At 49.1% G+C, this 24,509-nt stretch overlaps 2 protein-coding genes across 5 annotated transcripts in view; both read right to left on the reverse strand.

Moving 5' to 3' along the window:
* The window catches only part of NUDCD3 (NudC domain containing 3), a 73,440-nt gene extending 60,533 nt beyond the window's left edge, over positions 1 to 12,907 (reverse strand). The window contains exons 1-2 of one of the 2 annotated variants that reach the window (XR_004351394.1): positions 12,643 to 12,907; positions 6,679 to 6,971 (exon numbers count right to left, since the gene is read on the reverse strand). Coding sequence is in view for 1 of the 2 variants with exons in the window: in XM_032642738.1 (XP_032498629.1) it covers positions 6,679 to 6,971; positions 12,643 to 12,834 (485 nt within the window). In the remaining variant the exon portion in view is untranslated. The remainder of the gene's footprint in view (positions 1 to 6,678; positions 6,972 to 12,642) is intronic. The other variant, XM_032642738.1, reaches the window with a different exon arrangement.
* Positions 12,908 to 14,852: 1,945 nt separating this feature from the next.
* The window catches only part of NPC1L1 (NPC1 like intracellular cholesterol transporter 1), a 45,077-nt gene continuing 35,420 nt past the window's right edge, over positions 14,853 to 24,509 (reverse strand). For 2 of the 3 annotated variants that reach the window (XM_032642976.1, XM_032642977.1), the window contains exons 11-19: positions 23,377 to 23,567; positions 23,089 to 23,213; positions 22,368 to 22,494; positions 22,149 to 22,204; positions 20,881 to 21,031; positions 20,440 to 20,671; positions 20,168 to 20,281; positions 19,928 to 20,090; positions 14,853 to 18,087 (exon numbers count right to left, since the gene is read on the reverse strand). In XM_032642976.1, the coding sequence (XP_032498867.1) occupies positions 17,888 to 18,087; positions 19,928 to 20,090; positions 20,168 to 20,281; positions 20,440 to 20,671; positions 20,881 to 21,031; positions 22,149 to 22,204; positions 22,368 to 22,494; positions 23,089 to 23,213; positions 23,377 to 23,567 (1,359 nt within the window). In that variant the 3' untranslated portion in view covers positions 14,853 to 17,887. Of the gene's footprint in view, positions 18,088 to 19,927; positions 20,091 to 20,167; positions 20,282 to 20,439; positions 20,672 to 20,880; positions 21,032 to 22,148; positions 22,205 to 22,367; positions 22,495 to 23,088; positions 23,214 to 23,376; positions 23,568 to 24,509 lie in introns of those variants that run through there. The other variant, XM_032642978.1, reaches the window with a different exon arrangement.

Consider the following 24,509-nt stretch of genomic DNA (forward strand, 5'->3'; position numbering starts at 1 on the left):
GCTTATAACTTTCAAAAGTATTGACCCTAAATCCAACTGCCAATTTACTACACCACGTAACAATCAGAGAGTGGGAAACTCAACAAACCAACAACCTGATTTTTTTCTTAACAAATAAATTGAGAGAATAAAAGCAAGAGAAACAGAGAGTCTGCTACAAAGTGATATGTGGTTGGAGCCTTATTATAGATGTAAACTTTTTTTTAAAAATTATGACATTATGAGAAAACTGGAAGTTTAAACACCAGTTGAAAACATTTACAGATGAAATGATGAGGTAGAATTTGCTTCTGAGTAACACAGGAAGGGGAGAAGTGGCCGGGTGTACTTCACAGGGTTGGCAGTGAGTACACGCGGATTCACTGCATTCTTCTGTCTACTCACCTTTGTATTTAAATTCAACCTAATACATTTTCCACAAGGTGCATATACCTTTTTTTTCAATAGAAAAAAAAAAAAAGCTAGCATAAAAAGTTATACTTCTTTAGTGACATAGAAAAATATTCAATTAGAAACTGGTTGTGTTAGTTTTGAAAAGTATCTCTTAGATAGTTCTGGTACTAGTTCCTTTTTCTTAACAACAGCAAAGCGAACATACCCATGTCTGGGCCTCTGAGCGCACTGGGAACTGCTTCAGCTCCCCATGACTCTGGCCCTCCTTTCTAACTACGGTTTCAAGCAAAGCACTTCACCACTGTTCATCTCCATTTCTCCATCTGTTAAAAGGAAGCCGATTGGGCTCTGGCATCTGGAAGTACACACTTCCCAGGGGGAAGAGTACCCTGGGGGACTCACTGGCCTCCTCCTCCGGCCCCAAAACATGCTCTCACTCTCACAGGCTAGGACGCCAGGTCATTTTTACCATCCGGCTTCAGTATCCAACCAACTCAACATAAGTCATCGCTGTAAGATATACAGGCCAACCTCTTCTAAAAATGAAGCCTATAAGCTAGAAATGAATTGCAAAATGAAAACAAAAACACAATGCTTCTAGAGGAAAAAAAATACTTCTAACAAACAACCTTTCCTCATCTGTGATTTAAATCAAATCCCTGAGGCCACTTACACCTGAGGTTCATTAGAGAAGGGGCAGTTTCAGGGCGAATTGGGTGAAAGAACAGCTTCTATACCAGATGAGACTGAAAACAGACCCTGAGGCCGGCAGGCCCAGCACGGCCCCAGTCGGGGAAAGCTGGCAGACATCCCTGGACTGCTGGCTTTCTGTTTACTATTCTCTTGAGTGCATGATTACAGCCAACAACCTCATCTGAGCAAAAGAACCTCTTGGGCACACAACACTCAACAGTGTACAACATGAATTCAAAATCAGCAAAAGGGATGCAGGAAACGCTCAGCATACAATGTTCAGCAAAACAGAAGCCACAGTGTAAGACAATTTTATAAGCATACTTTGGTGTGTGTGTGTGTGTGTGCAAACACACCCACGCACACGTTTATATGCATAGAAAAAACTGTAGAAATATCCCAGAAAGTTAATAGGGAGTGGTAGGATGTTTTCTCTTCTTTACACACTTATCTTTATTTTCCAAACAGTCTACACCGAGCATAATGAGGAAGAAAAACAGTTTGTTCTTGTTTAAGTTAAGAAAAGCAATACTGAGAACAGCTCGTACCTACTTGAGGGCTCACTATGCGCCAGGAATCCTGCTCACCAGGTCTTACACACTGACCTCAGTCAATCTTCACCATAAGCCAACAGGGTGGGTATTTGGGGTAGCATTCCGGTATGTCCACGTGACTCTATCAAAGGGCCTCCTGCAACAGGCACCTGAAAAAGCAGGGACCAACAAAGGAAGGACCCCATTTAGAGACAAATCCAGGAAGCCAGCTCTCAGGCAGCACGACTGCACACAGAAAGGATGCCCCAGCAGAGAGCAGCACCCTTCTGGCTCTTGTGACAGCCTGCCTAAGGGACATCTAAGCCACAGACATCACGAGACATGGGTGAGTGGAACCAAAGGAGAGGCACTAACGAATGAACTCAGCACGCATCGGATGCTCACCTAACACACAGCTGGGAGCTGAGAGGGGCTGAGTAAGTCTCTGCCCCAAAAATGAAAGGTGTAAGAACTAGCCATAAACAGATGTAAGATGAAACCCAGGCTCAGAGGAGACGCGGTTACCTGTGGCAGGGAGCAGAGGGACAGAGGCGCTGGAAGGCCTTGCTGCGTGGACAAGAGCACTGAAGAACGTGAACAGTGCTGTGCTTGGGGCAAATGAACCAGGCGTGATGAAGACGAAGCATGTGCTGAGGATACTATTAGAAATCTGAAGCTTCTCTTCCAAACCACACCATCCCTTTCCCAAGATGGATCCCTGTAACAGCTGGACACAAAGGCCATGCCACCCAAAATAAAAGAAAGCACTGAGGGCTTCCCTGGTGGCACAGTGGTTGAGCGTCTGCCTGCCGATGCAGGGGACATGGGTTCGTGCCCCGGTCCGGGAAGATCCCACATGCCGCAGAGCGGCTGGGCCCGTGAGCCATGGCCGCCGAGCCTGCGCGTCTGGAGCCGTGCTCCGCAGCGGGAGAGGCCACAACAGTGAGAGGCCCGCGTACCGCAAAAGAAAAAAAAAAAAAAAAAAAGAAAGCACTGAGCAGCTTTCTAACACACCCTTGTACTACCAGGATTTCACCACATGGGTCAACACATCAAGTAGTTCCATGACACCCCCTTCTCACGAGGCCCTGCTGTCTGCTTCCCTGTGCAGGACAGAGGGGTAGCTCGGGAGGGACTCAGGGCATGTACCACCATTCAACACTGACAGCGCAGGAGCGGCTCCTCTGTGTCCACAGTTCCACATCCACGATTCAACCAACCACAGATTCTGTGGTACTGTAGCGTTTACTACGGGAAAAAATCCATGTATAGGTGGATCTGTGCAGTTCAAGGTTGTGTTGTTCAGGGCCAACTGTAATTTACTCTCAGTGCTACTTTCTTTCCTTTTTCTTCTTTTTAAAGAATCCTGTTTGTGATTTATAAGGGCAAAAGCCAGAGGTGGCACAGCCTTTTGTACATTTTGCTTGTGCATCCCAGCACAAGCAAATGCAGTTATCACTGTTTTGCCTACAGCGACACCTGCAGATCGAGAGGGAAACTGCAGGACCTATGGCCACCGAAGCGGGACCAGACACAGATGGAACCCAAGAAGCAAACCCCACCAACAGCTCTGAGAGGTGCTCGACTTAGTGATTAGGACGTTGATGCTGTTGGTTTTGCATCCCTCTCTCCTTCCACAGCACTAGTAATGTCATCAGCATTTCTGAAAGCTTCCCAGCTCCCTAGAAGTCCTTTGAGCACAGATCACTGGGTGAAGTACAATATAAACACTGGGGCTCTAAGCAGCACTTTTTACAGTATCTTCACTACGGATAACTCATGAACTGTGAAGCTCCTTTGCAGAGTATGTGCACCTCTCAAAGCTATCTTGTATGGACAAGGAAATTTTTGTGTACCCAAATTCTCTCATCTCTAAGGAATAAAACTGGGCACTTTGAGCACTAGGGTGGTGGCATGTGGCTTTATGTGTAAAAATCTGTACTTTATTTTATGTATAAATGAAAATGTACACTTCAAAAACTTTAACCCACGGTTGGCAGGGCCTAGGCTGGGGACAGGGGGTTGACTCCAAAGTGTGATTTGCCTGTAGATGGAGCGAAGCTGCCATCACCACTACCTAATACTGGGCAGAACCACCAGCAAATGGGTAGCAAGCAGGAGTAATCAGAAGTCAGCGACGTCAGACCCAGATTCTAGGTATGTAACTGGTTTTTGGACAGGGTGCCCCACAAAGGCAGTGCTTCTGTGTGGTCACCTGATCTTAAGTTATTTAATTAACAGAACCCCCAGATCTACAGCTTACAGGATAAGCAATTCTGGGCACTGACTGGAGGGACTTGGGGGGCCACAAAAGCTACAACAAAGATAAGGATGGCTTTCATGTTCCATTTCAGATATGCCACAGAACAGCCTTTCAGATGGAACTAGAGAGATGTGGACCACAATTTCTTGTTTTGTTCATAGAAAACCAGTGAATACCTGAAGGCTGAGAAGGTTCAGTCCATGGAAGCGTTGAGCCTGCAGCACCAAACTAAGGTTTCCTGGAACACACCCAAGTCTTCAGTCTATGCTTACACCACGGTAGGACTAGTAAAACTAACGCTGATACTAACCTGGAATACAACTCATTGGTCCAAGAATAAAGAATAGGGTCTCTACAAGATAACAAGGCAGCTATTCTAATCTATTACTCAGGAATTAAAAACAAATCCCCTCTTTTAATAGAGTTTTTAGAAATTATAAAAAGAATGCAAAAAAATTAGTAAAGCAAAGTGTATAGTTCATTGTAGAAAAATTAGAAAATACAGTAAGGGGCAACGATGGCAATGAAAAACACTCACAATTCCACCACTATTCATAATGTATTTCCTTCTGGGCTTTTTCTCTGCATGTACAGTTAACCCCCCTTGAACAACAGGGGGTTAGGGGCACTGACCCTCCATGCAGTCGAACTTTGACTTTGAGACTCTGCAGTCTTGCCCCAACCTATCTCCACAAAGTTTATTTTCCCCCTACTCTGCATTTTATGCCACTCCAAGTTGTTCACTTTGCTTCATTAACTAGGAACTACATTCAAAGAGTCCCCAAAACAGGTTAGAGGGAGAGTGCAAGGAGAGGGAAGAGAAGCGAAGTTTAGTCAGAGAAGGGCCAAGGGGGAGAGAAAACCCAGGAGAGGGCAGGGAACAGTCCCAAGAAAGAGGGAAGAGAGCAGATTCGCCTAAGAACAGAGCAGGCCAGGAGCAGCAAGCTGTCTTTCAGACACTGCCACAGCTCATACACAAGGAGGCATCAGCTCTTCTCACCCAAACAGAGGCAGGGAAGCACCAGGAAGCAGAACTCCTGAAAAGTGTGGACAAGTACAGCACAGGGCTTGGTCTAAGCCCTACCACTCATCAGCTGCATGACCCTTGGCTCATTCAATATTCACAACAGCCTCTGAGGGAGGTGCTGTTATTATCGCCTCCGCTTTACAAAGGAGAAAACTGAGACAGAGAGGTGACGCAGCTTGCCCAAGGTAATACATTTACTAAGTGGCAGGCTCCGAGGGGACTCTGGGTCCACAGACCCCCATTCCAGACAACCTCTTCGGGTGTACGTCAGACCAAGAGGACTGTGGGCCCATGTCCCAGCAGTTGCTCCTGCAGGGAAAAAACAGAGTCAAGACACACAGACCGGCAGGTCTCACGGGAAAGCATAACTCTATGAGCCCAGCGCTCTAACTCTGGTCTAGCTCTCAACTGGCTGTTTGACTGTGGGCAGATTATTACCTTACCCTACAGAGAGAAAAAGGAAGAATACTGAAACCAGCTGACCTCCCATCCTACAAACTGTAAGGCAGTTTGCAAACAGGAAGAGCTAACTAAATGCTGAAATAGAGTCAGTGTGTTACCAAGTAAGACCCACTTAGGGACAAACCCAACCAGCAGATGTCAAGCAAGAAAGAGGCCACCTCTGACATAAAACTAGCGATGTTTCCTTAGGTCAGTCTCCCAAGGCAAAAGGAACAAAAGCAAAATAAACAAATAGGACGTAATCAAACTTATAAGCTTCTTCAGAGCAAAGGAAACCATAAACAAAACGAAAAGACAACCTAAGGAATGGGAGAAAATATTTGCGAACAATGCAACCAACAAGGGCTTAATTCCCAAAATATACAAATAACTCACACAACTCAACAATAAAAAAACAAATAACCCAAATGAAAAATGGGCAGAAGACCTAAATAGACGTTTCTCCAAAGAAGACATACAGATGGCCAACAGGCATGTGAAAAGATGCTCAAATCGCTAATTGTTAGAGAAATGCAAATCAAAACTACAATGAGGTATCACTTCACACAGGTCAGAATGGCCATGATTTAAAAACTCTACAAATAACAAATGCTGGAGAAGGTGTGGAGGAAAGGGACCCTCTTGCACTGCTAGTGGGAATGTAAATTGGTGCAGCCACTATGGAGAACAGTATGGAGGTTCCTTAAACAACTAAAAATAGAGTTACCGTATGATCCAGCAATCCCACTCCTGGGCATATACCCAGAGAAAACTCTAACCTGAAAATATATATGCACCCCAGTGTTCACTACAGCACTATTTACAATAGGCAAGACATGGAAGCAACATAAGTGTCCATCAACAGATGAATGGATGAAGATGTGAGATACACACACACACACACACACACACACACACTGGAATACTACTCAGTCATAAAAAAGAACAAAATAATGCCATTTGCAGCAACATGGATGGACCTAGAGATTATCATACTAAGTGAAGTAAGCCAGAGAAAAACAAATATCATATGATAACACTTATATATGGAATCTTAAAAAAAAAAAGAAGATACAAATGAACTTCTATACAAAACAGAAACAGACCCACAGACACAGAAAACAAACGTATGGTTACCAAATGGGAAAGGGAGGTGAGGATAAGTTAGGAGTCTGGGATTAGCAGATACACACTGCCATGTATAAAATCGATAACCAATAAGGCCCTACTGCATAGCACAGGGAGCTATATTCAATATCTTGTCATAAACCATGATGAAAAAAAGAAAAGAAAAGAAAAGAAAGAAGCCACAAAGTAGAAATTCTTACTTGGGAAGAGCTGGCGGGCTCCTCGGGACTTCAGCAGCGCCAGCAGCCGCTCCTGGTGGCTCTGCCTCCCTGGCGCGGTGGGCCACTTCCTGTACGGCGTCCTGCGGGCCGGGGGGCTCCTGAGGGCCGCCTGAGTCTGTGGTGGAGTCAACCTCCACCTCCTGAACCGGGGCTGGGACTGGCTCCTGCTCGGCCGCGGCCTCCTCCCCTTCCTTCCTCCTGATCTTCTCCTCCAGCTCCATCCTCCTCTTTTCATCATCCTGACGGGCCATGCGGTCAAAGGTTTTGAATACCTAAAATCAAACAGCAATCCTGCAATGAGTTCATCCGCCCAGTACTGTACCACACATTCTGCAGAAATACAGCAAAATCTGGTAAATAAAGAATGAAAAAGCAGTAGACTAAAAAAATGTTCCCATTGGCAAAATGGAAATGCACTTCAACTTCACCAAATGCCGCTAGGAAAACAATCTTTAAAGGGAAGTTACAAAATCAATGAAAGTGAAACCTTTACAAGCCAAGGCTCAAAATATTTACACGCCTATGAGGCCAACTTTCAAGTCTAAATGATGCATAACTAAATGGTCTCACCTGTCATTACTTTTATAGCCCCAGAGAGCCTTGTTCGAAATGCAAAGAACACGCTGTTCCTGGTACTGAGAGCTGTAAAGGCACCAACAACTCAGACGAAAGAGAGAAGATGGGAATCAGTTGAATTTCAATCCACAAAATACAAGCTGGCTCACTGGACTGCTGCTATCTTCCCACACTGCATGGGCTGAGGGAAGGTGCGGGTCTTAGCCTGGGAATTCAACAAACATCCATGATGTGCCTACAATGTGCAAGGGGCACCCAAAATCCAAATGACAGCTCCCAACCTCGAAGAACTCCATTTTCAGTCACTAATCTTTTTCAGGGCCACAGTCACACCCACAAAAGTGCTGGGACTCTCCATCCAAAAGTGCACAAGAAAATGGCCTTTTGTATGCACCATTCAAGAGCGCACATAACCTGAAGTGCAGCCAGGACAGACCCAGACGTGACAACTCTGACAGGAAGAGGCTGTGACGAATACATGTGATGCCATCAGAATGAGGGTGCAAACGAGCACTTCCGGTGAAAGAGAGCTAAGGAAGTTTCTTGGAAGAAGGCGCTCTGCATCAGACCTTGAATGAAAGGCACACCTTCCAGAGGGAATGACAGGAGGAAGGGTCATCAGGAGATATATCCTATGGTATCTCCTCCCAGAGACAGGAAAGCTGGGAGATCCACCTTGAAAAGTGGGTGGGAGAAGACCCTTACATTCAATCCAGCAACCTCGCTCCAAGGGCATTTTACCCAAAGGAGTTGTAAATATGTCCACCCAAAAACCTGTACACGGATTGCGTATAGCAACTTTATTCATAATTGCCAAAACTTGGAAGCAACCACGATATCCTTCAGCAGGTGAATGGATAAACAAATTGTGGTACATCCAGACAATGGAATATTATTCTGTGATGAAAGAAATGAGCTATTATTAAGCCATGAAAAAACATGGAAGAACCTTAAACGCATATTAGGAAAAGAAACCAATCTGAGAAGGCTACACAGTGTATGATTCCAACTATATAACACTGTGGAAAAGGCAAAATTTTAAAGACAATAAAAAGACCAGTGGTGGCCAGAGGATGCAGGGAGGGAGGTTGGAGGCAGCAGGTTAGAGAGCACAGGATTTTTTTAGGCGATGTGAAAATACTTCGTGTGGTACCACAGTGAGGATTACATGCCATCACACATTTTGTCCAAACCCCGTAAAATGAAGAGTAAGAGAGAACCCTGAAGTAAACTGTGGGTTTAGGTGACTATGATATGTCAATGTAAGTCCATCAACTGTAAGAAATGCACCACTCTGGTGGCAGCTGTTGGTATAGGGGACGCTGGGGGAGGGGGGCTGGGCAGGGTCGGGACATGAGAAATCTGTACCTTCCCCTCCATTTCGCTCTGAACCTAAAACTACTCTAAAAAACAGTCTTAATAAAATAAAAATGTTTTAACGTGTGTAGGAGTCAGTTTCCAAAGGGCCAGAATGCAGACAAGTGCTAAATAACTGTTGCGTGCACTGGGCAGGAAGACAGACCAAAGAAGTTACTAACTGCCAATGTTTTTACAGACATTCTCTCAAAACCCTCGTGAAAACGCTGTGAGGAAGACAGCACTGACATTTCAAAGATAATGGAAAACTAAGCTCGGAGAGGGTAACCTGCCCAAGGTCCTGCCAGTAAAAGAAGAAAGTAAAAAATTATACAGGAAACACACCAAACACTGAAAGGAGATGTAGGCAGAGGAAGATAAGTAAAGCCCTAAGGCTAAAAACTGGAAACAGTATCTCGCTCTACTTCTTCAGAGAACCTGAGCCCCTGACTCACTCCTCTTGTACTCACATCAGTGACACCGGACACCAGACCCGTTGCCCTCAGAGCCATTCATCCTCCTGACGCCACACATCTTCATCTTAACTCCAGAAAACAAGCAACAGCAAGGGCTCTCTCCAAACGCCGGGGGGCTCTCTCCAAACGCCGGGGGCCTCCCTCGGACCCTGGGCCTCACGTTCCTCACTACGCTGCGGCGCCCACCGCCCCTGCTTACTCAGCACCCCGCCTGCCCCCTGGCTTCACCTCTCATGTCGCCACTGACCTCAGCACTCGTTTCAGAATCCTGGACTGCGGAGCTGGAAGAGATGTCCCTGACCTCCAATCAACCTTCTCAACTGACAGAGAGGAGAGTGATTCTCCCAGGACTTCCCAGCAAGCTCAGAACAGATAGAGCCAGCTTTCCTGACTCTCATGGGGGGGACCTCTAAGCTTGCCAAACTGGACTCCGGAATAAACACAGAGGATCCACTGATACGAATGAAACGTCATTCAAAATTATTGTTTTCTTAAAACATACTAATAAATCATGGAGTGCAATACAATTTCTACATGCATCTTTCCTGCTGAGGGTCTGGCAAGCTGTACATTCAGACTGTGCAAGCCCTAAGAATTAGCAGGAAAAGTCTGAGAAGGCTTAAACCTCACCAACAGCCCATACCCCAAAATATCAACGGAGAACTTTTGGGTTCCAGAACAGAGTACCCCAATACTCCCATCCAAACCCTCTTTGCCTGAGTTCTGAAGAGACCCCCAAGCACCCCACTGCCAAATGCCTCTGTGGATAAAAGAACAAGGACTTACCCCAGGACTTACCCTGATCTACCCAACCAAAATACCCAGGGAATATCTGCTCTTTTAAAGTTCCTTGGGCAATACTGATGATTCAGAACCACTTTAAAAAAGCACTACACCCCTCCTAACCATCTGCTGGAAACTGTCCCCCTCGGTTTCCCTGAAACTTACTGCCCTGCCCACTTCCCTCCATCCCCCTCCCACTCACACAGCCTCTTCCGTCTCCCATCCCTTCTCTGAGATCCTTCCCCAAAGGGCTATCCTCCACCTTCAGTTCCTCTCCTTCAAACCACTCAGACTCCTCTACCTCCCTTAAAATCCAGCCCCACAATTCAACAGCCTGTGGGAAGGGACTTCTGCCTGCAACCTCCAATTCAACTAAGCTTCTTCCCCTAAACTCAGGTGACAGTTCCGTGAATGCATTATCATTATTACAGTGCCCAGATTTGAAACCCTGGATCACCTCTGGCCCATCCCAACCCTCTCTCTGCCCTGTTCTCCACCTCCACTTTATTAAACTGTTCACCAAGTCTTAACCTTAAGGGTGTCTGAAACATAGTAGGTGTCTTACATGAATTACCTCTGTCAGTTCACCTGTAAAACAAGGGAAAAGACCAACCTTTCAGGTTGTGTTAGAAATAAATAACATCCTAGAATGTAAATTACATAACAACTGGTACATACTAGGTGCTCAGTAAATGTTCCTTTCTCCTTTACATCTTTTCTGCAAAAGATCACCCTAGACAGGGGCTTCCCTGGTGGCGCAGTGGTTGAGAGTCCGCCTGCTGATGCAGGGGACGCGGGTTCGTGCCCCGGTCCGGGAAGATCCCACGTGCCGCGGAGCGGCTGGGCCCGTGAGCCATGGCCGCTGATCCTGCGCGTCTGGAGCCTGTGCTCCGCAACGGGAGAGGCCGCAACAGTGAGAGGCCCGAGTACCGCAAAAAAAAAAAAGATCACCCTAGACAAAAGAGTTCCCACCCTACAATGGATTGGCTAAATAATAGAACAGAAAGATCTGGAATCCGAAAAATGAAGTTTTGAGTTCCAGCTCTATGATGAGTTTCGTCAAATCACCTAACCTTGCTGAACCGGCACCCTCATCTGCCACATAAAATTCCACCTTATCTATTTCACAGTCTTCCATGAAAGCATTAATTTGACATAAGGACCTCCTAAAAACCGTCTCTGACACACAGCTCTCTGATCACTCAGATGGCACTTAACAACTACAAGGGTGAGGAACAGCCTTAAGTCTTGAAATTGAATACCACCCTCACTCCTCACCGGACCATGTTATCTTTGGTAGTTAAACATTGTAAACTTCTGTTTCTTCATGCAGGCACTGAGGAAAATACCTGACTAACCTGCAGCTTGTAGCAAGTCTTCAGAAGATGAACATTTGAAATCACTTCATAAACTGTAAAACGCTACAGAACCGCAGGAGGTTATCACCAGCATTTCTACCTTCTCAGGCTCCTAGAAACAGGCTCAATGCTTGACTGAGTACCGTCTTTCAATCCCATCCAAGTCCCACCTCTGCGAGTAGCACTGACGTATACACACTACCAAATGTAAAACAGAGAGCTAGTGGGAAGCAGCTGCATCGCACGGGGAGATCAGCTCGGTGCTTTGTGACCACCTAGAGGGGTGGGATAGGGAGGGTGGGAGGGAGACACAGGAGGGAGGGGATATGGGGATATACGTATACATATAGCTGATTCACTTTGTTATACAGCAGAAACTAACACAACATTGTAAAGCAATTATACTCCAATAAAGATGTTAAAAAAAAAAAGTCCCACCTCCTCTATAAAACTTTTCTCCATTTCCAAACCATCATTTCTATTCCTTTCCTTCCAATGGGCTCTGTCACATAATTGGCCTTGCATAGCTCTCTGTTACTGTATTTCACCTCCTTAACTAGACCATAAGTATCCCAAGGAGAGAGACCATTATTTAACCATCTGCATTACCAGTGTATCTCCAATGCTTCTGGCAGCTGAGAGTATAAATACATTCAGTACATAAACTCTTGGTTAGTACATTCCAAGTACCCCGTCAACGTCAGTGAATAAGTATTACTAGCACCTCAAACAGACAATAAACTTAACCTGGGATGTACAGATACCCCGTCAACGTCAGTGAATAAGTATTACTAGCACCTCAAACAGACAATAAACTTAATCTGGGATGTACAGATATATGTTCAAATGTAAACTTATTAAGTACTACTATGACCGTCTTTGACCTGAAAAGTCACACTTCGAACAGGGGGACCACACCCATCACTCACACAGTCTCCCGTCCACGTCCAGTCGTCGCAGTTCTGGGGTGTGCAGGTGTCCGTGCTGCCGCCCGTTCCCCCGTCTAGCCTGCACTATTTTCATTCTCTGACTGGCAGGCCCTGGCACCTCGAAGGGGGTTACACGCTGCGGGAGCTAACCCTGGCCCTGAGCGTCGATGTACTACTTCTGTATCCAAGTGCACCCGGTCGTACCAGGCTGCTCGAGAGCCAGCCCCTCTCGCACGGAAGGAGTAAACTGATACCCCAAGAGCATGTCTGCTGAAGCCGCGGCCCCAGGAGTCTGGTCCGGGGCAGCGCCAGAGGATGAACTGAGGCCGGCAGCGAACGGAGCGGCGGGCTCGCAGGGGTCTGGGCTCCCGGAGAGTCGGGGACTACGGGGGCGCGCTCGCTGGGGTCGGGGTCGGGGCTCCACGGCCTCCCCCCACCCCGAGCTTCCCGCCGGCCGCGCATTACCTGCAGCACCAGAGCCTGCGCGGCCCCCGGCGGGAAGCCCATGCGATCCGACGGGTGGCGCAGCAGGCGGTAGAAGTCCGTCTTGCGGTAGAGGAAGCCGAAGAGCACACGCAGAAAGTCCTGAACGTTGCCCACGTGCTGCAGGATGCCCAACAGGGCCTGATCGTACAGCTCCGCCGCCCCGGGCTCCATGGCGTCGCTGGCCGGAGGGAAGCTCACTCACTGCGGGCGCGGCCCGGACGCCGGCCTGGGCCCACTTCCGGTGCGCTGTGATTACGGCTCCGGCAGCCAGCTCGCCCGTGAAACTTCCGGTCCGCGCTAGTTCGCCCCAGCGGTAGGGCTCGGCTGGGCTGAGTTTGAGTCGACTTGACGCGGGCCCCGCCCCCACCGCCCCTGGCTTCCCGAGCGGTCTCGCTGAGGAGCGGACGTGGGCCCATAAACGCAAGAAAGTCCGGAGCTGCGGGACTGAGGGCGCCTAGTGGCCATGTTGGCAACGGACGGAAGGCGTGTAGCGCGGGCAAGTGTCACGTGGTCTTTGGGTTGTGTTCCCAACTGGGTGTCCCGAGCCCCAGGCGGGACGGCGGGAGCCTTTTGCTGGCGCGTCAGAAGAGGAAATGCGAGCGCTTGCGGGTGGTGTCTGTCCTGTTAATAACGGAGCCGTGGGTGAAATGTAGGGTGAAGTGCATAAATACAAAAAGACAAGAATGTAAAGTGAGTGCATGCACAAATATTAAATGGAAAGAGCTAGGTGCAGAGTAGAGAATCTGGCGTGCCATCCTATGAAATATACACATACGTATGTATTTGTGTGTAGTATATACATTGTATGCGTAGTATACACCCAGCGTGTATACGTGTCCTAAGTGTCTGTCAAGCATAGTCTTTAAAAATATAACACTCATACAAATATATAATGAACACATGTGAAACATTTATACGTTTTAAGTAAAGTAACCAGTGATATGACAAAGCTAGTTTGGAGAAGCTTTTGGAGAAACTGGATATTTATCAACACTTTGAGAAAACAGAGTAAGATTGCTAGGTGGGATATGAAGCTGGCTGGTGTCCTACAAAATGATGTAGATTATCTTTTCCAGTGGATAGAAATGATTTGCATCTCTACTGGCCTAAAATCTACACGTTAACATATATCTTCATAGTGCATGGGCGCTAATGAATTGTAAATAAAGGCAAACTCAGATAAATTGCCCTAGAGCAGTGGTTTTGAAACTTTCTGGACTTAGGACCCATTTACTGGGAATTCCTTGGTGGTCCGGTGGTTAGGACTCTGAGCTCTCACTGCGGAGGGCCCAGGTTCAATCCCTGGTCAGGGAACTAAGATCCCACATTTCGTGAGGCGCGGCCAAAAGAAAAAGAAAAAAAAAGGACCCATTTTCACTCTTAAGATTTATTGAAGACTCCAAAGAGTCTTCAATATTTTATGTAGATTATGCTTATCGGTAGTTACCACATTGGAAATTAAAACTGAGGAAATTTTTAAATATTTATGCATTCTAATAACCATAAAAAACACATTACGTATTAACATATTTTTATGAAGAAATAATGTTCTTCAAAACAGTAAAAGTTTATGAGAAACAGCATCCTTTTAAATTTTGCAAATCTCTTTACTATCTAGCTAATTGAAGACAGCAAGATTCTCTCATCTGCTGCATTCACTGCATTGCAATATGTTGTTTTGATTGAAGTATAAGAAACCCAGTCTTGGGGCTTCTCTGGTGGCGCAGTGGTTGAGAGTCCGCCTGCCGATGCAGGGGACACGGGTTTGTGCCCCGGTCCGGGAGGATCCCACATGCCGCGGAGCAGCTGGGCCCGTGAGCCATGGCCGCTGAGCCTGCGCGTCCAGAGCCTGTGCTCCGCAACGGGAGAGGCCACAACAGTGAGAGGCCTGCGTACCGCAAAAAAAAGAAAAAAAAAAGAAACCCAGTCTCATACAAATAATAGCTTGTCTTTTTAAATAAATGTGAGTATTATTCTTGGAAACTACACCAAAATTCTACAGATTGTAGTTTCTCAGTGGTTAGTTGCAATATGGAAGCTGAAAACCCAATCAATAAATGTTTCCTACTTTGTCACATTAATACCCATTGGTCTATCCTATACTTTGAATGGATCTTTGTTGGTTCACAATCTAGCCCCCGTACACCCAGGGCAAGGAGAGACCGAAGAAAGAGGCAAACCACTTCAGATTGGTAGGTGGCAGGTTTAATAAGCAAGGGAAGTAACTTACAAGGCTTGCCTGGGCAGCCACTCTGCCAGGATCTTAAAAGTTTATACAGAAGCCTTAACTGGGTTCAGTCACGTACACTGACTGGATGGTCTCATCAACACCTTACTCTCACAAGGCCGTTTCCCTGAAAACAGCTCCCACTGTGGGAATGGTAGGCAGAGCGTACATTACAAGGACAGCAGAAGGGGTGAGGGGTCTCCTATGGCCTGGGTCCAGCTGGAGGGTCAACCAGGGATAGTGTTCTCTTGATTACCCGCCCCCAACAATCTTTTTTACACACATGATTTTGTAACACCAGAATGGAAGGAAGAATGTGACACAAGAATCTAACTGTATTAAAAATGTACGAAACAGCCTCTCTGAAAGGGGTGGTAGAAGAAGATGCTGACCTAAGTAACTTTGGAAATGAATGGTGTCTGGAAGACTAAAGGCTAAAGGAACTGTACATAGTAGACACTTAATTCTAAGGTTGTTTTCCACAGGGATATGAGTTATCATTTCTGAGACTACTACATATGTACAGAGGAAATGAACAGTTATGTAAATGGTGAAGGTGGTACAGCCGGGCTTCTCACTATTGGCATGGGAGGCTACAGATAAGCAAGAGAGCAGTCTAGAATTATTCGCGTGGTTATGGGTTAGAGGTGGAGGCATCAGCATAAACTCCTGTTTAGCTTAATATAGATACAGATGGCTACATATAGCAATATTTATAGAAATGTGTACATACATGGGTCAGTGTACACACGTTTCCTTGCTCTCTCAGCTGAGAGGACCCAGAAGCAGCAATGCCCCAGCAGCAACACACACACTGAACACCCCGATCCTGGTTTCTAATCCCATCTCCAATAGAAGGGCTAGAACTCCTGGGAGAAACAACTGACTCTAGGACTGGGGCAGAAATATACAAGTTGAGCCTGGATCATCTTATAATGCCAGAAAGTAAGGAAGTGCTCAAAAAGGGGAAAAAATTCCACAGTGATGGGAGTATGCCAAAGGGACCCAGGAGCCAACTGAAAGAGCTCCCAATGGCCAAACGTGGAACAATTTGAGCCTCAAATAAAGTAGTATATTAGAACCCAAAGTTCAAAATGAGTATCCGTGAGTCCATACTGATATAGATATCATACCGAATAAATAAATAAATGGAGAGGAATAGACAATTTTCCTGTTCAGAAGAGTTCCGAATAAGTTATGTAAACACCCCACCTGCCAGGAAGTGGAACATAACTCCCCCCTCCTTAAGTGTGGGCTGTGCATAGCGACTTCCGTCCAAAGAGCACAGCGTGGAAACAGGTGCAAGATAACTGTACAGGGAAGACGCCTGGCCGTTGCAACCTCAGCCAGGTGGTCAGAGTCAGCATCACAGCGATGAGTGGTGGCGACTGCAGGCACCGTTGGCACGATATGCTGAGAACGGTGCTCTGCCTCTGTGGTCTCCCTCCCTAAAGCCCATCACCCTAGTTTAATCAGGAGAAACACCAGACAAACCCCATTTGAAGGACATTCTATAAAATGCCTGACCAGTCTTCAACTGTCCGGGTCATCAAAAACAAAGAAAAGGAGAGTCTGACAAACTGTCACAGCCCAGAGGAGCCTAAGTAGACATAACATCTGAGTATTATGTGGTGTCCTGGATGGGATCCTAGCACAGAAAATGGACACTAGATAAAAGCTACGGAAATCTAAACAAAGTATGGGCTTTAGTTAGTAGTAATTATCAGTACTGGTTCATTAATTGTACACTGACAAGTGTATTATACTAATGTAATATGTTAGCAGGGTAAACTGGGTGGGGGGCATACAGAAACTCTGTACTATCTTTGTAATTTTTCTGTAAAACTATTCTAAAGTTTAAAAGTCTTCTTTTAAAAAAGTGTTTTTAAAAAAGGGATAATCGTCCATAATCGTACCCTCCTGCCTCTCAAAAGTAAGTGGAGCGTTTTGGTGGTATCGGTGCAGGGAGAGAGGCACCCTCATCCGCTGCTGGTGTGAACAGGGCAACCCCTCTGGGAGGCATTTGCCTGTGTGCTGTTCAGTGCTACAGCGATGGTAGCTCCCCACACATAGACAGGAGACGTGTAAGCACGTGCTCATCACACAGGTCCATGGTTCCATACCTGAAATCCCACAGGTGAGCTGAATTTCAGGATCGAGAACATTTTTTAGAAAGGTAATTTGATGCTTACAGTACATTAGATACTAGACCCCAGGAGGATCTGGGGCAGCAACACAAAATCAAACTCATTAATGCACTGAAATGTATGACTATTCACAACAAGCTGGTTGGACAGTGTAAGTATCCTATTTATAAAGTATAAATAGATACATCTTGTCTGATCGGTTTTTGCCACCAAATGAGTTTGTCCCAAACTTACAGGAGAAAAAGAGACAAACACAGTAGGTTTTCAGAGCTTTGGGAGCTCTGAATTCCACAAAAGTGACTGTGGACTTATAGCAGAAAAATAATTGGGGACAATGTGATTGCCCACTAGCTGGGGAATGGATAAAAACACCGTGTTCGTTCACACAATGGAATGCTGTGTCGCAGTTCAAATGATTGGACTAGATCTCCACGTATCAACATGAATAAATCAAAAAAATGTATGTTGCGTGCAAAAAAAAAAACAACCTCATTGCAAAAGGATAGGTCAAGTATAATATCAATTAAGGAAAACTTTTAAATGTGCAATAATATTATATGTTTACATACACAGAACTAAAGTTTTAAAACTTGCATGAGGAGGACACACGTCAAATTCAAGAGGTGGGTCAGGACCAGATCACACCCACGCCACGGCGCGCCACCTCCATCACAATCGTGTGTCCCTGTGGGTGAGACCTCATGGCCAGAGGGTGACCTGTCGCAGGCACTCCTGTGGGGACAGCCTCTCCCAGGCCCTGAGGGCGGGGATGGGTCAAGGGACCCCACAGAGGAGCCCTCATGGCCCCTCAGATCAGGGCCGGTGAGCTTGGACAGGGGCTCCGGCTCCATCAGAGCTTCTGCCTATTGTGAGGCCGAGGGCTACCCAGGCCACCCTCGCTCTTGGCAGGACATTCAAAGCCGTAGTTGACATAGACACTGTTGGCCGTGCTCGTCGGGGCAGGGCGCTTTGACCAGGAGGCCGCCTTGGCTGCAGTCACCTCCCCCTCCTGCTTCTGCAGCTGCACCAGAGCTGGGTTGACATCAGGCCCTGCAGAGGGATAGGTACAGAGGACCACGGTCAGGGAAGCGTGTGCTGGATGCGGGGCGCAGGCATTTGCTGTGGCCTAAAAAGGAAGCCCGAAGCCCTCCACCTCCACCACTGCCCCTCGCCCCAGCCCTCGCTCCACCCTACACCTAAATGCCAGTAGCCGTTTCAGCCGCCATCTGCGCCCAGCCCCTGGCCCACCTGCCTTCCAGTGCAGACCCCCGCCATCCGGAGATCTTGCAGGGGAAGCCCCCAGACGCCCATGGCCTGTGACTGCCACCCCCTCCTCTCTTCATGGACACCCTGTGCAAGCGCTCCTTGCCGAGAGAAGCCGTTCCTCACTCTGTTGTCAGACTCAGGTCAAGAAGGGGCCCAGGGGTCTCTGCGCCTGCCACTCGCCTCTCGGTCAAGATCCCAGGCCACTCTGAGGGGGCAGGACCTGCGAGCTCCTTCCTCACTCCCGGCCACTCGGAATCTCCAAGGGGTGGCCACGACCTGCGGGACCTGTAGCTCCCCAACTGGGTGACCCCTGGGGCTGTCCTCCTCGCCACCCACCATCCCCAATACACTCTCCTCTTCCAAAGGGGGTCAGGAAGTTTCTACAAGGTGCTGGTGCCTTGGGTAGGGGTGCTGGAGCTGTGTGGCCTCCAGAAACACTGCGCGTGACCAGCTCTGTGACTGGGGTGGGAGTCTCAGTTTCCTCATCGGTGAAATGGGGATGAAAACATCACCTACCTCCAGAGGCGATAAGACGATTAGTGCACATATATTAGAGCACAAACACACCCTTCTGTAAATGTTTTCTCTAAAATTACCATTGTTATTATTCCGGGTGTCAGGGAATGGTGCAGCATTGAACTGCTCTCAGCTTGCCCACCGTAACAGGGGGGACGCTTCGTCCTGCGGGCCCAGTTTAAATCTCTGTGGGGGTGCGGCGGTGGAATTCCCTGGTGGTCCAGCGGTCAGGACTCCGTGCTTTCACTGCCGAGAGCACGGGTTCAATCCCTGGTCGGGAACGAAGGTCCCGCAAGCCGCCCAGTGCGACCAAAAAAAAAATCTCTTTTGGGGGACGGGGTGTGTAAATGACTGTGCTCAACAATGAGGAAACAGAAATGCACGTGTTGCCGGTAGGAGTTTAAATGATAAAACTTGCTGGAGGGCGTTAACCATTGGCATGAATAATCAACATTCACAGACTGGACTTTCTCCAGGAAATATTGGAGGATGAGGTCAAAGATTCAGCCACAAGGATGGTCATCGCGGCACTGGCAATAACATGGAAAGTCAGGAATAGTCTAATGTCCAGCAGCTGCGAGCTGGTTAAATGGATTGTGGCTGATCCATAGGAGAGGATATGTTTTTCGACTGCAAGTAGTCACCCATGAATGAGTCATGAAATCAATTTCGCAGATAACACCAGCATTTTTTTAAAAATCAATGATAGACTAGAACAGAAAATATCCAAGGCTTCTCCGGCAGTGTCATTTTGTGAAATGCTTGTTCTACTCTGCCTGTCCGTGTCCGTGCCTGTACACATCACCTCTCAGTGTGAAAATATATTGCCTGCTGAAAGTCACGATCAAAAGTTCAACAGCACACAGCACAGAACCATACGGCCACTGAAAGTGTTTGAAACACACATCTGACAAAAAAAAAAAAAAAAGATGTTTTCACATGTTAAGTGAAAGACCCCAGTTTTTCCAAGCCAGGAGGAACTGTGTGCTCGCAATCTGGGCGGTGACTGTCCCGAGTAAGCAGGGCTGTGTGTGTTCGTGGCATTTTGCCTGTGGCCTGGAGTCATGAGGGAGGGGCCTGGCAGTGTCAGAGGAGCCCACGCGCTCACCCAGGTAGCTGAGGATGACCGGCAGGAAGACCAGGCCATGCAGCAGGCCCAGCACAGTGATGAGGAGGTTGAGACGGAAGAAGAAGATCTGGATGAGCTGCGCCTTGGCCAGGCCCAGGACGAGGATGCCGGGCAGGTTGGTCATGGCCACTCCTGCGAACACCTGGGGGTCACAGGTGGGCGTCAGGCTGGGCACGGGGCAGCCGGCCGAGGGCTACGTGAGGCAGCCCATCCACTCACCGCGCTGCCCATGGAGATGGTGGCCTCCTCGGCCCTCTCAAGCCGCGTGGGCTTGGTGCTGATGGCAAAGGAGCGGGTGATGTGGGACACGAACTCCACAGAGATGCCCACCGCCTGTGGGGAGAGAGGGGGCTTCAGCCACGAAAGGGCGGGGGCAGGGGTCTCCACCCAGACCAGCGGGCAGCACCTAGACTCTAGAAAGAGCTGGGGTCGTCCTATGAGGCCAGCACCCCTCCTGCCCTGGAGCCCCGCCCCTTCGGCCAGCAGGTTACCGTGACCAGGTTGATGAGGGACACAGCATTGTAGCTGATATCCCACAGGGTCATGAAGCCCACAGTGTCCACCAGGATCATGATGATGGAGAACAGGTTGAGGAGGCCAGAGCAGATGTCCATGCCCAGCAGGAAGCAGCAGACAGCGAAGGTGGGCAGCAGGCAGACGGTGAGCAAGAATAACCCCTCAGGGACCACGGTCAGGTACTGCTCATAGAACACGTTGGTGATCCTGCGGGTCGCAGGGCACAGTCACCGCTCCATGGCTTCCCACGCCCACTTCAGGATGAGTATGCAGCTAGGGGAGGGTGTCGGGGGGCCCGGGCCCAGGTGCAGCCCGAGCCTCCCTGCTGCAGCCCATCCCCACCCAGCAGCCACCCTCACCAGCCCAGCACCCTCACCCGGGCCCACCTCCCTGCATCCCAGTGCCCAGGGACTCACGTGTAAGGGAAGACCTCGAAGTCTGGGTCGGTGCCCGGCACCTTCCGCAGGTCGGCGGTGATGCTGGCTGCCAGCGCCCGAGCTGCCCGCAGAGCCTCCGTGTAATCCTGAGAGTTCTTCAGCGGCTTGTGGTAGGCCATGAACCGCGAGGCTGCAAAGGTCAGGGCCTGTGCCAGGCGCCCTCAGAACCCCCAAGGGACAGCGCCCGGCTGGGTTCAGGGCTCTGCCGCCACCATTTGGGAATTCTTAACACATTTTGAGCAAAGGGCCCAGCATGTTGGTTTGGCCCCGGTCCTGCAAACCCTGCAGCTGGTCCTACTGTTGTGCAAGAGTCAAGTCCCAGCCCTGCCTCTGAAGGAGAGAGCTTGCAGAGATCTCCCAGGACTCCCTGGTGGCGCAGTGGTTAAGAATCCGCCTGCCAACGCAGGGGACACGGGTTACAGCCCCGGTCCGGGAAGGTCCCACATGCCGCGGAGCAGCTAAGCCCGTGCGCCACAACTACTGAGCCTGCGCTCTAGAGCCCGGGAGCCGCAACTACTGAGCCCATGCACCACAGCTACTGAAGCCCACGTGCCTAGAGCCTGTGCTCCACGACAAAAGAAGCCACTGCAACGAGAAGCCCAAGCACCGCAAGGAAGAGTAGCCCCCTCTCACCACAACGAGAGAAAGCCCGTGCGCAGCAACGAAGACCCAACGCAGCCAAAAATAAAATTAAATTAAGAAAAAAAGAAGAGATCTCCCAGATGAACCCAAACGCTGCTCTGTATGGTTTCAAAACATGCATTGGATTTTTTAAATTCATTTAATTACTTTTCCAATGTACATATTCCTATAGGAAAGGACCAGAAAGGGAGACAGAAAAATGGAAACAGCTTACTTAACAGAGCTGTGCATCAGGGCACCCACTGGGTAAGTCAATAGTCATTCATTTAACCAGCTGCCCACTGCCCACATCTGGGTGTGACTTGTGCCTGAGAGAAAAGGATGTGGGTGGCTCCGGGGTGTGGCATCAGCCACTGAAAAGTCCATGAACGTCACACTGACCTTGGATTTGGGGGTGGGGAGAAGGAAGCAGGGCAGAAATGGGGTAAAGTCTGAGGATGTGGAGCTGGGCAACGTGACCTCTGAAGCTAGGGCCAGGGCAGTTAGAAGTCCTCCATAAAGGAGGAAGGAGAGAAGGTTCGAGATGGAGAAGCTGTTCCCTGGGACTCGTGGGGCCCCTGGAGCAGCTGACTCTGGTCTTCCCCTCCAGTCGAGGCTGTGCTTACCTAAGACCTGGCCGTCTGAGCCCAGATTCACGGAGGTGCTGTACGCTGCCAGGCCGCTACAGGGAGAAGAGCAGAGCAGGTTAGCCAAGGATCGGGCCCCTCCGTGTGCCTGGCCTGTGGCCACTCCCAGAGAACCCACACTGCCTCCTGCCCCTCTGTGCCCCCGCCTTGGGCACCCACACAGCTGTCCTCCCTGGTGGACCCGCCACCCTGGCCTACCCTTTGGGACATTTGATGTTGGGCTCATCGCTCAGGAACCAGGGAAGATACTTGTGGAACTGCTCCACTGATGGCCGGACAGACCCTGCTGTGTGTCTCATGCAGTTCTTCAAGCAGGCCAGGGAGTCTGCAAAGAGAGCAGGGGCTCCAGGTGGCGGCACCCACAAGGCCAGTCAGCGCCCCCTCTGCCCACCTTGTGGTCCTTTCCCATCGTGATCCCCACGCACTGCCACTGCCGCAACAGGCATGGGTACTTCTGGAGAGATTTGCATTTGTCTCTAACTATGGGAGGAGTTCCCCTCTCAGTTATGGCAACAGCTGGTACCTATGAGCAAGTGAGGAAGAGAAGTTTGGGACAGAGAAGCAGCCACCACGGGGCCTCCCCGCTCCACCTACAAGCGCAGCTGCTCCAGGGTAGGGCCATGTGCCGATCCCAGCTCTCACTCGACTTCCTTGGCATGTGAGCAGCAGCCTGCCCGGCAGGTATGGGCACAACTCAGCAGGGGCATGAGGAGGTGATTGCCTGGTGGGCCAGCTGGGCGTCCACGCATACGGGTGCAGTCCCCCACACCTGTGCACCAAGACGGGACCCCCCCCGCGCTGACTGACCCTGCCGAAGAGCGGGAGGGGCTAAGAGATCCTCCACCAGTCCTCTCCTTTTTCTAGCCTCAGTTTCCCCAAGATGTAGTGGGCCCTGAGCCCCCAGAGGCCCCATACTCACTGACAGTCGAGGGGCAGAACTCATCTTTATTGGGGCCAAAGACATAAAGGCGGCAGCAGGAAGATGAGGACAGCCAGTCAATGAAGTCGTCCACCCAGGAGGAGGCAGGGACGGCCAGGTAAGACCTGAGGGTCGGGGAGAGGAGCTCAGGGGACAGGACCACACAGGCAGGCTGTGGCGGGTCCTTCCTACGGTCCAACCTTCACTCTGGGCCTCCCCAGGCACATGGCAGCAGGTGGGCAGCAGAGCAGGGTAGGGGGACAGCCAGGGGTGGGCTGGGGCACTCACTCATCAGGGAACTCGGTGGCGTACTGGATCTTCTGGGTTAAGGAGAAGTTGTTGCAGCCTGCGCTGGAGCAGATGGCGTTCAAACCTGCCTCACTGGAGAAGTTGTAGCCCCCAGTGGTTACAAAGTAGACTGGGACCCCCACCTCAAAGTAGCGGTTCAGAAAGAGGAAATAGTCAAGCAGGTACGAGTCCTGGAACAGAGGACAGTCAGTGAGGCCAGGGCCAGACACACCCCAAGAGCCTCACTCCAGCAAATGCTCAAGAGGTACACACACAGAGGTGCATGCTCACAGGGGTACAGAGATACGTGCTCACAGAGTCACACGTACGGTTCCATTACAGATGTACATGGTCAGAGGTGTGCCCATAGAGGTACACACTCCAAGGTACACACATCCAGGTATAATTACAGGTACATGCACAGAACACACTCATGGAGGTACATGCACAGAGCATCACATGCCAGCCTGCATGAACACACTCTGATACACACACAAACATATACACATAATTTTACCCCTTCTTATCATCCCCAGTTTGGTACAGCCACAGTCTAACAAGTGACCACAGACTGCACAGACACGCACATGTAAACACCCATGTGCACACCCTCAAGGCCATGTGCCAGGCATCTGCATGGCCTGTTCCCTTCTCCTATAACGTAAAACCTCAAAGTGACATCAGGGATGATGTTGGAATAGGAAGAACCAGGATTCCACCTCCCCACCTAGACTCCAACTGCACTGGCAGAATCTGTCTGATGTAACTATTCTGGAATTCTGGGGTCGATTGAGGGCTTAAAGCTTCCAGAGAAAGGCTTGGATGGTTCTTAGCATGGTACTGGCTACTCATCCTTTATCCTCCCAGCCTGAAGCAGGCAGCCATGCACACATTCCAGGAACAGTTTGCACACAGCTTGCAGGATCCAGGGTAGGCTATAAGGCCCATCTCTTAAATATCAAGGATATGTGTTCTGATCACTCATTGCTGCTTCTGATATCCGTAGAGCAGACACAGAGTCAGGCACCATTAAAACCTTCACCTCAAGCTGAAGTTACTTCCAAGATATTTAAAGAGCAAGTGCTTGATTTATTGTTTTTCCCCTTCATATCTCCCTTTTTCTCCTTTTGAGA

This window comes from Phocoena sinus, chromosome 9, assembly GCF_008692025.1.
Source record: "Phocoena sinus isolate mPhoSin1 chromosome 9, mPhoSin1.pri, whole genome shotgun sequence".
Taxonomy (NCBI): domain Eukaryota; kingdom Metazoa; phylum Chordata; class Mammalia; order Artiodactyla; family Phocoenidae; genus Phocoena; species Phocoena sinus.